This window comes from Antennarius striatus, chromosome 3, assembly GCF_040054535.1.
Source record: "Antennarius striatus isolate MH-2024 chromosome 3, ASM4005453v1, whole genome shotgun sequence".
NCBI lineage: Eukaryota > Metazoa > Chordata > Actinopteri > Lophiiformes > Antennariidae > Antennarius > Antennarius striatus.
The window spans coordinates 28,569,515-28,586,305 of NC_090778.1; the positions used below are offsets into that span (position 1 = coordinate 28,569,515).

A 16,791-nucleotide genomic window follows, 5' to 3' on the forward strand; every position below is an offset into this window, starting at 1 on the left:
CTCGCCGCTAATGGAAGCAGGTGTTGTATTGGACTCTCCGCAGGAAACCAGACGACAGCGTTTAGGAGGATGTAATTAAACAGACTCACGTTAATGCGGCGCGTTATTCCACAAACCGTCCGTCGGCACGGAGAGGAAGAAAATAAAACCGGATTCCATCCGACCGGAAAAGGACGTCCGGTTCTGCACGGCGGGGAAAAACTCTTCAGGGTTGATAAAAAAAATAAATGGAAAGCCTGACGCTGATTTAAAATAATGATTCAGTTTTAAAGCCAAGTCCATCATATTTAGATTTCATTTGATTTTTTTTTACATTTTGATTTGATTTTTAAAAAATTTATTTCAAAACTTCTGTTATTTTCTTCCTGCATTTTACTTGTGAAAAATTCCAGATTTAGCAAAAATTATGCAAATTCAAGCTGATAAAAAATATTTTTTTTTTTTTAACTTTAAAACCTTATTTTCCAATAGATAATTTTTTCTGGTAATTATTTAGCCGCTATTCGGGCTTTAATGGGTTAACAGACGCTTCATGGGAGTCTTTTTTCAATCAGCCTCATTGATTTGATCTATTGACTAAACGTTCGTTTAACCTTTGACCTCACATTGTCTTCTTCTCATCCACTCAATCATTTGTCTGTTCTCAGACTTTAACTACAAATGAATCACGTTGACTAAAACTATTAAACTTGCCTCCATCAACGTGCGTTGAGTGAACGGCGTGTGACGGGGAGGCGGAGCGGCGCCACGCTGAGAACCACAGAGCCATTAATTGGACGCCTGATTGGCTGCTAAAAGCAGCTGAAATGGGATTTAATTGCATCACAATTATCCCAGCAGGAAGCGCTGAGCATCATGGGAGGCGAGGAGGTGAGACGTGACGCGGAGCGGAGCGGCGGGCGGAACCAACCAACGGGGTTCACAAAGACAGGATCCACAGTCACCACGAAGAGTCAAGACAGAGAGTCAAGAGTCACGCCGACAAGTCACGGCGAAGAGTCACGACAGAGTCATGACAATGAATCCTACTGACAAGTCACAACGAGTCACGCCGACGAGTCATGACATCGAATCACGACGAAGAGTCACTCATGAAGAATCACCAAGAAAAGTACCGATGTAGAGTCACGACGAAGAGTCACGACAAAGAGTCACGACAAAGAGTACTGATAAAGAGTCACGATGACGAGTCACGACAAATCACGATGAAGAGTCGCAGAGAAGGCAGTCCGATTTCCTACGACCATCCATCCGTCTGATGGATGATGGATGTAGAGGAACATACGACCGACAGCGACCTCGTCGTTATTTCAGCACAAACACATTCAAACACTGGGGGGCTGGCGCTACACGCGTGTAGACACGTGTACAGGCGTGTAGCGGGTGCGAACAGACAGCTGTCCGTTTCCTCTCATTGGCCTTCAGCTGGTCGACGGGAACAGGACGCGGTTCGGTCTCGTCTCAGCGCATCTTTTAAAAACATCGTGGACGTAGTTTTTAGTATTTCTGAGAAACAACAACAGGACGGCGGAGAGGCGGGAGTCCAGCGAGTTTCCCAGCGTGAGTCCGACAGGAAAAGCCGCTTCGCAGAACAACAGAAGAAAACAGTTCCTACCTGAGCGTAAACATCTCCACGGGGGAGCGGGCCGACGCCGAGATGAAAGCCGACACCGTCTCCCGCTGCCTCATGGGTACCGACGGAACCATGACCACAAAATTACGATCCAGCCTGTGTTCAGCCAGGGGTGGCGGGGCGGGGTCCGGGTACAGCCTCACCCCGCCGATCCTCCTGAGCGGCGTGGAGGTGTAGGAACCGAACGCCCCCTCCTGGCCGGAGCGGACGAACTGCTCCTTTCGGGCCTCGTCCGAGTGGCATTCGCCCGACTCGGCCGACTGCAGCGTGTAGTAGAGCTCCACCGGCGTCCCCTCGGACGCCTCCGGGGTCCTCTGGCGCCCCGGGACCACGCTGGGGGGGCTGAACCAGCTGGCCAGGGGTTCCAGCTCGGCCACGCACAGCCCCAGCTCGCCCTTCAGCTGGCAGGTCCCCCGCACCTCCTGCGTCTCGTGGAAGGCGAACATGCGGACGCAGGGCAGCCTGTGGATGGCGCTGTAGTCGTCCCAGTCTCTGCCCGCCACGTAGAACAGCACTTGGACCCTGGGCTTGGCCAGGTGGATCCTGGTGTTCATGATGAAGGTCTGCACCTTCCAGTTAAAGGTGAAGACGGAGGAGGCCGGGAAGGCGCCGGGGCCCTGGAGGAGCTCCAGGGGGACCGGCTGCTCCAACGACAGGGGCCCGTAGCTGGCGTTGACCGAAGGAAGGCTCCTGGCTTGGTAGATGAAGAAGGGCTCGGTCCTCGACATCAGGCTGGAGTTCCTCATGAAGTCCTGGTTGGCCTCCTTCAGGAAGAACGCCGAGTCGGCGTTGAGCACCTGGTAGTTGACTGGCAGGTAGGTGGAGATGGACGAGTACCTCTGCAGCCCCTCCTGGACCCGGCCGTCGGTAGCTAGGAGACAGAAAGGAGGACGAGTCGGGTTCAAAAGCAGCAACACAAAGTGTAAGACGACACCAAACGTTCAGCAGAACCACGTCCTGTAACGGATCCGGGTCCAGGAAGTGGATCCTGCCTCCCTCAGCCCCCCTCAGATCCATAAAGGTTCTGCACAACCACGTCTGACTTCCTGTCCAATGAGGAACCAGACGCTGATTTGCGGTTTTGCCCTTTGGCGTTGAGGAATGCGGCGGCGCCGCCTCCGGAGCTGCCCCCGTCAGGAGGGTTTTAATCACATGGAGAGTGGGTTCTGACCTTCTGCTCAAGAGCAATCTGCTGCGTGATTACCCCCCCTCAGCCGCGAGACGACCCGCCCCCATCGCTTCTGTAAATCAATGCGCTGACAGTTAACCAATCAGACACGAGTTTGTGACCTCGATGCTGCCACGTACCCCCACTCCCCCCACCCGGAATCCAACCTTCAACCCTGGAGCAGCGGTGGCTCATTCGACGCATCAGTCAGCTGATGTTTGTTTGTTTACTAGTGGTCTCACTCCTCCGAGCGCGATTGGCTATTTTGGATGAATCAAGTGTAAGCTCCGCCTCCCAACCAGTCAGCTGGGATAGGCTCCACCCCCTGCAACAACATGCAAAGTATAACAATGAATAGATTTATAAAATTTAAAATCTGATCTGTGGCAAACCCCGCCTACATTCTACGTGTAACCATGGAAACGGAAAAACAAAGCAATTAAGGTCCGAAAGAATCTTCGATCCTCGATCGATCACGAGTGATCGTGTCACATGACACCTCCGTCAAATATTTACACTGGTGATGGCGTTCCCTCCTCACGTTAGCATTATTGGCGCTACAATGCTAAGGTGCAGCAGACTTCCTGTATGTCTGTTCATTAACAAAATACAGAGTTATGTAACAAGTGAATATGAAGCTGCTATCTTAGCTTAGCTTAGCTTATGCTAATGCATGAAAAATCTGCCGTCATCATTAGTTAGCAAGCTAGCTGTTCCAGTAGCCTCGCTAATTTGCATTCTTAGCTAACGGTTCCAGAAAACCTGCAAGAACAGATTCTGAATAGAGAGAGCGACGACTTTCTAGCGACACCGTGAAAAGCTAACAGCTAACAGCTGCTCCAGATGAACACGCAAAGAACACGGATCAGGACACGCCGGTGACACGGGCGCTAATCCCAAAGTCAACTCCTCAGCATCTTTAATCCACGCTTTGTTTGGATTGGAGGCTGACGTATGCAGGCCTGTAGGCGTGTGTGTGTGTGTGTGTGTGTGTGTGTGTGTGTGTGTGTGTGTGTGTGTGTGTGTGTGTCAACATAAACATGCAAACGTTGTTTAGGCCCGACGCTGCATTCATAAACCAGAAAATAATCCTCCCTCAAATCAAATAAAGCCGGGAAATCTGTGGTGAGCCCACATTGGGAATAATCAGAAGGGGGGGGTGGATCGGAATTAATAAATCATACTGCAGCCATTTGAAGATGAATCGCTGCCTTCTTTATTCTGGGGGGGGGGGCAAAATTGAAAAACACAGAACAAACCTACTTCTCCAACTCCTGCGGTTCTTTGTTTTTCTGTGCAGCGGGTGTGGAGCTCAGATCCCCCCCCCCCCCCCAGGAGGGAATAGAGCTGTAGGCGCTCCGTCTTAATAACATCATTCCTTTAGAACCGCTGTGGCCCCGCCCCCAGCTGTGGCACCTCCCCCCCGGCACTCTGACATGATGCAATCAGACACCTGAGTGATTGTGTCACAGGTGACCCGTGTCACATGACATTAAATATTTACACCGGTGACGGCGCCCCCCCTTCACGCTTCACCGGGCGTTAAAATGATTAGCGCTGCGGCGCTAAGGTGTCTGTTCAATAGTGGTGAACCTCAGCTAACGCCGCTAATCGCTTCCACTTCTTTATTAATGAATGTATTTTAAGAATATTTAGTTAATATGAATCTATTTAAGCTGACAATTACATTTTTTATAATTTTTAAAAAAAATTTTAATTAAAAAAAAATTTTTTTCCCCTAAAATTTGTAATATATTGACGTATAATTGAAAACGACGTAACTCCAAACGTCGTAAGCAGAGATTTAGCGTAATGGAAACAGATTTATGTAACAGACGTGAAACACGTCTTGTGTCCTTATTGTAAATATGAAGCTGCTAGCTTAGCTTAGCTTAGTTTAGCATGAAGACTCAAAAAAGCTAATCAGCTAAGCTTGTTGTGAACCCACCAGCTGACCCCTCATTAGCATGTCATTAGTTAGCAAGCTAGCCTTGCTAATTCGTAAGTTTCACCTGCTGAAGTTACACCCGTTTATCTCACCTGGCCCAAGCCCCGCCCCCAAAGCTTTTTCAGGAAATTGCTTCAATGATTGATGTAATCAATAAATTATATATGATCAATCAAGTTTTATTCATAGAGCGCTTAATCATGGCAACAGACATTTCAAAGCGCTTGAAATTACAATCACACTGTGATGTGATTACATCCAGTGTCATACCTGTCACATAGGCGGGTCTAACGGAAAAACCTGCTGACGTGGCGCTGAACCTTTAATAAGGAGTGTGTGTGTGTGTGTGTGTGTGTGGTGGTGGTGGGGGGGGGGTCGCAGCTCACAGAACTGCAAAGGCAAAAGAAAAATAATGATAATTCAACTGAGGAAAATGTCTATTTCAGCACAGCTTTATGATCCACATCATGTATAATTAAACCCCCCCATTGTGTGGCATTAAACTGTAAAGCAGCGCCGGCTTTATGCTGAATCCAAATGTTTGAATCTCTTTCTTCACTTCTAATTTTAATAAAAATGGATTTTCTTTTCTTGGCCGCTCCTCCTCGCGTTTCGCCGACCCGACCTCCGATAAACACGGAGGGTGACGGCGGCCGATGTACCTGCAGGGCGCACTAATGGATGGAGACGCGTGTCGATCGTTCAGCCGCTCAGAAAGCACCGCCGTTACGCTATTGATTCAGGTGATCACATGACCTTTACGCCGCACCGTCCTGACAATCACATGTGTGGTTTGGATAGAAATGACAGAGCAATTATGGGATGGATCGTCATGATACTAGATGCAGACGTTTGTGTCCCTCTAACCAGGAATTATAACGACTACAGGAGCTGGTAAAGAACGAGATACACTCTCACTGATGCCGTATCCATCCGCCAACACGTGGTAAAGAACGAGATACACTCTCACTGATGCCGTATCCATCCGCCAACACGTGGTAAAGAACGAGATACACTCCCACTGATGTCGTATCCATCCGCCAACACGCGGTAAAGAACGAGATCCGGTCTCACTGATGTCGTATCCATCCGCCAACACGCGGTAAAGAACGAGATCCGGTCTCACTGATGACTTGTAACTCAAAGAACTATATAGTAACTATATAATAACTATAACATCATCTATAACTGTATAATAACTATATCTATTACTGCCAGAACTTGTTTGTGGAGGATCTACTTGTTGGGGGGTAATTTCTCTTAATCCTCATTAATCTGTGAAGCTCCAGGAACTTTTCGCAGAATAATAAAATACCGACTTTCCATCAGCATGGGGACGAGCAGATAATGATTGAAGGATAATTTTATTTTGCGGGGGGGGGGGGTCGACCTGACATGGATCTGTGTCTGACTTCCTCCCGTGGCGATGAACACGTGACGGTGAACAAGTGACGGTGAACATGTTTCCTGTAAAGTTCCAGATGCAATTAGCCGTCCTGTCACTGAACCTGACGCCACTCTCGCTCATGCAGGTATTTTATCTGCAGGGCTTCCAAGCGTGGGGGGGGGTGAGGTGTGGGGGGTGAGGTGGGGGGGTCCAGGTCCCACACGGGCGCTAACTAGCCGAGCAGCACCCGGTTCAGTCATGCTATCAGCGCTACGCTACGACGTGTGGAGCTGGGATAGGAGCGGCGGAGCGTTGAGCAGCCTTCACAATGGAGGCCACCAGGGAGGGAGGGGCCACGCTGCTGCCCCCCCGCCCCCCAGTCCTGATAATACTGGCTGTCACCGGGCGGAGTGCTGGCCAGATGCATTTCCTTCCGCTTCATCACACCCATCACGACCGGAGAGAAATAAGAACAAGGACATCAAGTTCAACAGTAAGAGCCCCCCCCGGAGATTTATCCTTTATTGATCGCCCCACATGGGGGTTTTTTTTTTCCATCAACAGAAAACATCCCATCATAACGAGAAAACGTGTTTTTGGAATTTTCAACGGCACCCTTGTTGACCCCCCCCCTGACCCCAGAATCATTCCCAGCTTTTCCATGAATGCCAAACAGACCGCTGGTTAAACATGAGGGATGAGAGCGGCGCCCCCCCGTCCCGCTGAATTACCCACATCATATTTCTCACCATGTCCGATTAATGAAGGCGATTGGGTTTGGTGACACTTCAGCCAGAATAATAAGAATGTTTACTAGAATAATACTCAGATTATTAGAATAATCCAATTAATAGAATAATAACAGATTATTATAATAAGCAGATCATAATAATAGATTATAATAAAAATCATCAGATTATTAGAATAGTAATAATAATCAGATCATAATAATAGATTATTATAATAATAATAATAATAGATTATTATAATGATAATCAGATTATTTCCTTCCAATCATCTGGGGAGGATTTATGATTTTCAGCCGCCCAGAAATTCAGAGAAGAGAAACTGGGGGGAGAATCGATCGATTGGTTTACCTCACGCCGGCCCCCATGGGGAGGAATCATTCAGGGAGATAAAGGTCTGCCCCCCCCAGACCAGATGATGATGAGGAATGGTCCTAGAGGGGGGGGGGGCTGTATAAGTTTGGAAACTGGAGCTCAGGTGACTCAGATGAGCTGCATTCAATGCAGAGCAACTGATGTGTGTGTGTGTGTGTGTGTGTGTGTGTGAGTGTGTGTGTCGGTGTGTGTGTGTGTGTGTGTGTGTGTGTGTGTGTGTTGGAGACTACCCAGGGACCCGCTGGGATGTTTGTTCCCTCTCCTCTAATGGATGGTCACATTTAAGACGCTAAGAGCTAATAAAGAGTAATGGGCCGGTGGCTGCGCTGTGGGGGGGGCAGGGGGGTGAGGGGGGGTATTTTGAGTTCATGAGAGAAAGCATCATCTCTGGGATTAAAGGGTATCGACCGCTGAAGAGTAAACACCGCACTGCCCCCCCCCCCCCAGGTCAGTGGGGACGTCATTAAGCGACGCTGCCAGGGGCCTACAGGTGCTGGGAGGGGCCCCCATGTTTCTGCAGAGGGAGCACCCCGTGGGGGGGCAGGAACAACGCCTCCTTTGTGCCGTCCGCTGCACATGGCTGGGGGGGTTGACGGCTGGGGTCGGGGGGGCAGACAAGCACAGATCTGTGGCCCCCCCATCAGTATGCCCCTCCGGTGTTCTCCCCCACACGGACCGGGCCCCTTAATGAATGCCCTCCCCTCACAGGGGCCTTTAGAGCAAAACCACATCGTAAATCAGGCTAAATACCGGCGCCTTCGCCAGGCAGCGTCACCGGGGGGGGGGCTCAGAACCACTGGACCCCCCCTGACAGGACGATGGACTGAAGACACGTTCGGTCTGAAGAAACTTTCACACAACTCAGAGCTCAGACGTCTGTGTTTTAGCCAAAGCCAAACCTGAGGGGGCGGGGGCTTTAGCGAGGGGGCGGGGGCTTTAGCGAGGAACCGGCAGACAAGACGCCTCAAATCCATAAAGTTAATTAAAGGAGCTTCTGTGAGCTGGGGGGGGGACATTCCTCCACATCTTTTCTCTCCAGCGAGGCGTGAGCCTGTAAACGAGAGACTCGTGTTCCTCACGCTCAAGTGCTTGTTTATCCAACACCCCCCCCCAAATCTACTGGTAACCCCCCCCCACAAGGTCACCCACGTAGGGGGGGTGAACCTCCGAAGGCTGGAGGCTCGGATGTGAATCCTCCCAATGAACACACAGATAATGACGCTGATAATCGACTCTGATTGGACAATAAGATGAATAATTAATCTGGATGTGTTCAGAGTTTAGACGCCCAGTTATGAATATATTAAAATAATATTAAAATAATGAGCAAAACAGACTGAATCTGCTTTGAAACGTGGGGGGGGGACTTCCTGTTATAAAGTTGAATAGATATGAAGACAGAATTTGTTTAAAACATCTTCCTGCTGTTTGTGGCGAAAAAAAACAAGTTCAGCAAAATATTCTGTATGTTCACACATCAAAGTTTTACATTAAACAGTTCGTATTTTTTAATCTTTTCCGGTGTTGGTTTGAATCTCCATCATCTGTGGTGTGACAGCTGTATTATCTGTGAGGGAGGTGGATTTTAATGCTGCAACCCCAACGTTTAAAACTGAAGTCAAACATGTCAGACATGCAGAGGAGGAAATGATAAATGATGCAGCCAAAAAATATCAACGCGCCGCCGGAAAAAAGTCCTGAAAACCTGTTTGAGTGACATCATGGATTCCGTCTCTGTCCTGTTTAATTTTAAAATTTAAATTTAAATTTAAAATGAAATGAATTTTAATTTAATTTAATTTAATTTAATTTAATATTTAAAATTAAATTAAAATTTTAATTTTAAAGTTTAATTTTAATTTCTTTTTTTGGGTCCCCCAAAAAAAACCTCAAACATCTTTAAAACAGTAAAGTACCATCTGAATATCTGCTGCTATGCTGACGATACACATGTATACACACCAAAATCTGATCCAAAGCAGGATTTCACGTTTTTCAGCTCCACGAGTCAAAACGCCAACCCCCATAAGAACCAGGACCCGGAGATTCTTTCCACATGTGAATTAAAATTTCGCTTGTCTCGCTGAGAAATACAAGAAAAAGTTCACCGTTTCTACGTCAAACAGACCTTGAAGAATTCTTCCAAGCTTTTATCTCTTTTCATTTATCGATTAAATATATATGTTAAAAAAAAATACAGGTTAGAATTCATTTCAAAAGGAAGTCTGGAATGCGTCCAAAAATGTTAAAAATTATACGCAATGTTAGATCTTTATTACAAGACGATTAATGAAGCTTAAACCAGCGCGATAATTCTGCTAACAGGTTCGGACGCCTCAAAAGCTCAGGCAGAGGAAGGTTTCTATTCAAGGCCTGGTTGGTGGGGAAATCGATGTGCCCACGCTCACAAAATATTTTAGAGTTAAAGGAAAATTTCCAGCAGGGCACATTTAGTTTTAACAGCCTTTCTGTCCGGCTGCCAAGCTCCACTTTCTTTAAATGACTGACAGCGACTCACTTGACACCCTGGGAGACGAGTCGGTTAGAATCTGAACGACTTGACAGTTCGTCAGGAGCCAACGCCGTGGACACGGCTTCAGACGGGTCGAGAAAAAGACGCCAGGAAACACAAACTAATTATAATTCTTCTTCTACAAACATCTCTTGGAAGCAGAGCTGCTCTGCAGCCGGAAAGAAAAATCACTCGCAGCTGGAGTTAATCTTCCACAGGCTAAGCTAACGCTAACGCCGAGAGCTTTTCTCTGAGATACCAGAGAATAAAGAGTTTATTTCACACCTGTAATAACATGTTTATGTCTGTTTCCTGTGTGCTATAAAGGCATTCATTTTTATTTTTTTTTTACATCAAACTTTTTGTGACACTTCGGGAACTAATTAACTAATTTTAATTCAATTAAATTCCAACCATTTATTTTTCTACAAATCAGCCTCTTCCTCTGCTGTTTAGGTGGAACTGATCAAATAAAAGATAAAAGATTTGTGTGTGAATATTCCTGAGACGTCCCAGCAGCTCTGGCACCGCCCTTTGAGGCTCATCACACCTGAAACCAGCCGCCCCCTGATTGGCTGACCCTCATCATGTGACTCCCGGACTAAAAAAACCTGCTTGTAGATTCTAGAATCTGGATCACATAAACTGAGGTTTACCTGTATTCGTAAAATCTGGTGAAACTTGTTTTAATGGATCAGATGAAAACAATAAAGATTGTTTAAGGTCTTCTTGTTTCTGCTTCGTGGCGCTTTTATTCCCTCGTGTTTAAAATGTGTCGGCAAACTCCGAGCGTGGTGAAAACGGTGGATTTCATACGACGAGAGATGATTTACCCAAAATAAAGTGAAGCTTCCGTCTGTGAATCAGCGTGAAACTCCTCTTCTCTTATCAAATAATGGATAAAATTCCTCCGCTCGCCGCGCTTCTACTTCCAAGTTAATGTTGTTTATGGTTCTGGGGGGGAAGAGCTGAACGTTTTGTTTGTTCCTGAAGCGAACTGCTGGAGACCAGAAGTTCTGACGGCGTGTGGTAACTTTAGCTCCTCCCACATCGGTGACCTGATAGGCTCCACCTCTCTTGATCGTGTGACCGTCGCTATGCAGACGACATGCCGCTATACCTCCAAACAGACAACCCAACCACATAGTCTTTCTGCAACCAACTGGGGCCCATTGGAGTCTTGGGTTCTGCTCAAGGGTTCTGTCTGGTAAAGGAAGTCCTTCCTCACCTCCACCAGTCCTGCTGATGTGGGACACATTGGGTTCTGTTGGAGGTCTTTCCTTCTCCCCCTGGAACCCGCCTGGAGATCCTGTTTAATGATCTGACCAATGCAAAATGAACTGAATTGAATGATGGGAGCTTCTCTAAGGCGACGCCTACAATGACCAGAATGGCCTCCTTCCTCCTCGACCTCTGACCTGCATCTGAAGCTAATGTGAACACCTGTCGTCCAATGAGCAGCCATCACTGAGTCAAGTGACCACTTGAGACAACATCAGTCTGAAGACATTACAGGTCTTCTTTTGCTAACTGCTAACCGCTACTGACATCATCAAAGACTCACGGCCCCGCCTTACGCTACCGTCTCCTCCTTAGGTTGAGGGCGCCACAGCGCCATCTACTGCCAACACCAAATGTTTACCAATAAATTACTACTTTGAACCCGGATCCGGATCAGGAGAATCCGGTCCCTGTTCTGTTGGTCGGATCACATTATTTGCCCAAAGCTGCCACGTTGGGGTCAAATCTGGATGAACCACCACCTCTGATAAGTCGTGCTCTTCCATTTACAGCCCCGCTGCCCTTCACGTCGTTCTGTTCTGGCCGCGTCTCCTCCTCCCAAGGGGGCGGGGCTACTCTGGCCGAGCGATAAAACCTCCTTTTAGGGCTTCTGTTAGTTCCAGACAGGCCGTAAAAAAAAATACAACCTGACGGAGAAACGCCAAACGTGGACAGATTTCCTGATCAGCCGCTGAAGGCGCTAAATTAGTCGTGCTATGCGACGCCACTTCACGCCACCTTAGATCCATCGTATCTGATGACCTCGCGACGTTCCTCTGAAGCCGCATCAACAGCGTGAAACCGGCAGCAGCAGCGTAATGGAATGCAGCCCGGCAGGGCAAAGAACAACTTGGCAACGCCTCGTTTGCTCTTCACTGGGGTTAGCTGGCGTCCTCGCCGCCAAAAGACGGATACAAATGTCGGACGTCTACGCCGACGAGACGCATCTTGATCACATCCAGGCTCCTCTTCACCGAGCTGCAGAACACAAAGGCTGCTGGGCTGTTAATGAATCCAGAGACCCGCAGCCGGTGGCGCCCGTCACCTCTGACACCGTCAATTACCTGCCCCCCGCCCACACGCCTGAACCCCCAGCCCATCGCGCTCAGCGCATTCCCTCCGGAGTGGCGGGAAGTAAACTGTTACTGGTTCAAACTTCAGTCCCGCTGCTCGCGTCGTGTTCTCTGGTCTGGGTTAGAGACTTCTGACACCTTCTGACCTCCAGGTAACGGCTCCGCGCCAACGGCAGCGCCGCCTCCGTACCGACGCCAACGGCAGCGCCGCCTCCGTACCGACGCTAACGGCAGCGCCGCCTCCGTACCGACGCTAACGGCAGCGCCGCCTCCCGACTGACGCTAACGGCAGCGCCGCCTCCGGACCGACGCCAACGCCGCCTCCGTACCTAGTTCTACCTAGTTCTGGTTCGTAGTGGTTCTGGTTCGTAGTGGTTCTGGTTCGTAGTGGTTCTGGTTCGTAGTGGTTCTGGTTCGTAGTGGTTCTGGTCCGTAGTGGTTCTGGTCCGTAGTGGTTCTGCTCATCCTTTTAAACGGAGACGTTTAAATGTGATGGAGGAGAGCATAAAGGAAACTGTTGAATCTTCTGTTGATGTCGGAGCGATAAAAACATGAAGCACCTGTAGCAGGTGGTCCGAGGTGCAGCCCAACGGTCGGATGAGACATTAGGAGGAGCTGGTTGCCGTGGCAACCAAGAAAAGAGGACTGGGAAGCATAAAGCCGGGATGGGTTGGAAGTCAGGAGGGTTCATTCTCTGGAAGCTGAACGTTTTTAACGTTTTTAACGGCTTAAACCGGCGTGTTTTAGCGCAGCTCTTCATCATCATCACCATCCTCCTCTTCCTCGGCGTCTCTTTCCAGTTTCTGTGAAACCGACGGCCTCTGGGTTCAGAGCGGGATCTGCAGGAGCAGATAGCGGATCAGAACCGGCGAAACCTGCAGCCTCCTGTCGCGGGAGACGCCGCAGAGCACCGGGGGGGGGGGGGGGCGATGGCGTGCTGCTGCCACGCCGCCAATCATGTGACACCCCCAACCCTGCACCAAGGAACCAGATCCGCTCTGTGTCTCCTAATCGATGAAGACTCTGTGTTTTATTCACACGGACGACGATTGGTTCTGGAACAAACAGAACCCGTTCCATGCTGCGGGGCGTTTTGGGATCTTTGAGCTCGTTGTTTTGGATTTAAAGTGACAGCAGCGATATTTAGACTCCACCCCGGTTCTGGTTTAGTTCTGGTGACACAGAATCCAATCGTTCCACATTTGATTTGAGTCTGTATCAGACACACACACACACACACACACGTCAAATAATGCAGATTAAAAAATTACGAGCGTCTTGTATATCTTTTACGGCTGAAAAATAAAAATTGTCAGCGCTCTTCCGATTTTATTATCATCTAATAATTTATTGGCCAACTCGTCCATCAATACCAATAAGTCTGATCGACGGGATCAGCCGGGACGATTTACGGTCCAGGTTCCAATCAGGATTAGAGCGGTCCCGTAAAAGAACGCTCGTGTTCCCTCATCGTGTTTGGATGTAATAATTATTGATCGCGATTTAGATATCCTTCGCGTCATCATCGTCGAACCCGTCTGACGGAATCCAGGAGGATCCGACTCGCATCACGCTGAACAGGAGCGCCTCTCAATCCGGTGGATCCGCTGTCGGACGACGCCTGTCCGCCGTCACTCACATCAAATCTGCTCAGCCAATCGGAGGGAAGGATTTGTCTCCGCTGACGGGAGGCATCAAGAATGATAATAGGGGAGAAATCCCGGCGAGCGGAGTGATTAAGACGTCCTGCGCCGCCTCACGGAGGCCTTATGAGCGCCGTCATAAACACGCTGAACGCTGTGAGCGCTCATAAAGCTTTATAGACGGGAGGCGACTGATGAGGCTCAGGGGCGTCAGATAAATAACCGTCATCGTCATCACCTGATCAGAACATTGACGCCGAAATCTGAACCGTCACAAAAAAAATTCAGAATAAAATCCTGAAGGAAGGATCAGTGATGTCATCATGATGATGTCATTTCGTGGGATCTGCCTCATGCCAAAAGAGTACAGGTGAGTCCAGGTGAGCACCATCAGGTGAGCACTATTAACAATTCCCAGTTTTGTACTGAACTTTATTAATGAATGCATTTTAAGAATATTTAGTTAATATGGATCTATTTTAAGATGATAATTAAATTTTATTTTTTAATACACAGCTGCTTCTTCCTCATTGTGGGTCACGAGGGTTCCTACGGGCTAATTTTTAAAAAAAATAATATATGTATTTATTCTGATTTATTGTACGATAAAATTATATTATGTGTTATAACGGTTTACTAATGATTTAATTATTCAATATTTGGGCAGACAAAAAAAATCTAGACTTCATTTTTATTTTTCCGTATATTTTTATTTTGAAAACCGACAATCGATTATGACGTAATGTGATTATATACTATGAAGTTGAGCACAGATGCTAACGCTAACCCCACCTGTTTTCAGATGGCAGTTTGGTGGCTATTTTGACGTTTTCCTGGAAATTCCTTCGGAAACCCATCGACTCCTTTTTGCAGCCAGTGGAGTCGCCCCCTGCTGGGCATTTAGAGAATGCAGGTTGTAAATCAGACTAAACGTGTTTCCAGAACAAATGAAGCATCCGATGCGTTTCCTGTCAGGAAGTCGTCGTCCGCTTAAACAAGAGAGCGATCAATACCCGATCGTTAGCGAGGGGCTGGAGGAGGAAACGGATCGGTCCATTAATGGCATCACGACGTGATTAGAAACCGTTGCCCTGAGCGATGAGGTCACCGTAATGAGGGCCTTGATGAATAATATTTAAATGTGAAACTCAACATCTCAAAGTAATTAAAGTAGAATTAACAAATTAGGTGGGAATGATGTTTATTGTCGGAGCGATGTCTTTCCCTTCGGAGTAAAACCGATCAATCGCCGCTGTAAGCTGATTGGCCGAACAGACGAGATGGTCCAACGCTCGATTAAGAGAAGTTCATCAGTTATAATAGTGAGAAATTAAATGATCATATGATCCGGATGGAGGAGGTAAGGCTGAAGCTCCGCCCCGCCGGGACGTGACCGCCTCTAAATCAAAGATCTCCTCGTCCTTCTACTTCCCGTTTCCTGCCGAACAAACGATTTGGAGACGAGACGCGGAGAAGTTTCATGTCGACTTTAGAAAGACTCCAGTGAAAAGAATTAAATTGTCTGAAATTGTTCTTTATAGTAATGATGTAACTGTTTGTATTACAGCCCAGTGGGCAGCGAGCAGAACGTCTGAGGCCATTAATAATGAAGCTCCTCCTCACGCCTCAGTCGGAGCGCCTGTGTTGCACCAACATTACGTCATGCGGTCTGAAGCAGACATTTGATCCTGGCCTCATGTGACCCCCGGGGTGAATCCACTTCAAGAGGTGGTCGCGTCCAGCCCGGCGGTTAGCACTTCCTGTTTGCTGCTTTCCACTGAATTATCCCACATTATTCATGGTCCCCTGAATCCAACACGCTCTCAGGTCACGTCCGGGTCGGGACCGATTTGAACCGAGACGCGGGTTCGGATCCCGGGGCGGGGCCACGCCGTCAGATAACGGTGTTAGCTGGTCAGGCTAACGCAGGTGTGCCAGCAGGTAGCTTAAAGTGAGCAGCTAGCATAGCTGTGCTTTCACGCCGTACATTAAAGACAGGTGTGGAAATGGGCGGAGCCTCACAGTGTTCAGGTAAACGTCAGTTTGTGATATTTGGAGTTGCATCGGTTTAAAAAAAATAAAATTACACGGAAAAATAAAAATCAACTTAACGTCATTTTCCTCCAATTTACGTCTGTCTGCCACAAATATTGAATAATTTGTTTTTTCTGTTCTATATTAAAAAATTTACCGAACCAATAACAAAGTCATTGTTAGTTTGTTTACTACAACCCCTCCTCCCGTCGCCATAGTTACCGTTGTCGAGTCCTCACTGCCCTCTGGTGGCCGTGTCCATGTAGCGCTAACAGCTAATCATGACGTGTTTTTAACCATGAGCTCTACATCCGATTTTGTTGGGGGGGTTTTATTTTTATAAACTGTGATTGGACAGTCTGGATCTGAGCCACACCCACCCATAGCCCCTCCCCCCACCAGCAGATTTATGGGAAAGTTGTCCGGTGTCCAGACGCAACCCTCCCCCGATGAGAGAAACACCGCATCAGCATGTTTGTCGATTATCACACACACACACACACACACACACACACACACACAATTTCCTCCCTTCACCTTCCCCAATCATGAAAGTTGATTAAATTGAACGTGGGATCGCGGCGGTTATAAAAAGGTAATTAACACGGGGCAGATGCGCGGCGTGGAAATATTAGAGGGCATTAAACTCATGATGTGTGGATTTATGGGGGCAGGAAGCTTCTCCTGACTCCTGTCAGGGCGCCGCCGCCTCCCACACACACTTGAAGTGATGCGATCGGAACCCGCCCACTCACCCCGACTCACGGAGCGGACGTTCGATAAACAAAGGTGCCCCGTTCACACACACCTGAGGCGTGAAACGGTTCTGATGGCGGGTAATTACAGAGCAGGGAGGTTCAAACGCAGCCGGCGCCGAGAGCCTCTCGTCCCACCTCCCTCTGAGACGAGAGAGCCTGAAGAACCCAAAGAACCCAAAAAACCTGAAGAACCCGAAGAACCCAAAGAACCCAAAGAACCTGAAGAGCCCAAA

At 48.1% G+C, this 16,791-nt stretch overlaps 1 protein-coding gene across 1 annotated transcript in view; it reads right to left on the reverse strand.

The window, feature by feature from the left end:
- Nucleotides 1-16,791, reverse strand: part of si:dkeyp-14d3.1 (transmembrane protein 132C) — a 65,935-nt gene that overhangs the window by 45,260 nt on the left and 3,884 nt on the right. Inside the window, exon 2 of the mRNA XM_068311639.1 lies at nt 1,616-2,504. Coding sequence (XP_068167740.1) covers nt 1,616-2,504 — 889 coding nt within the window. The remainder of the gene's footprint in view (nt 1-1,615; nt 2,505-16,791) is intronic.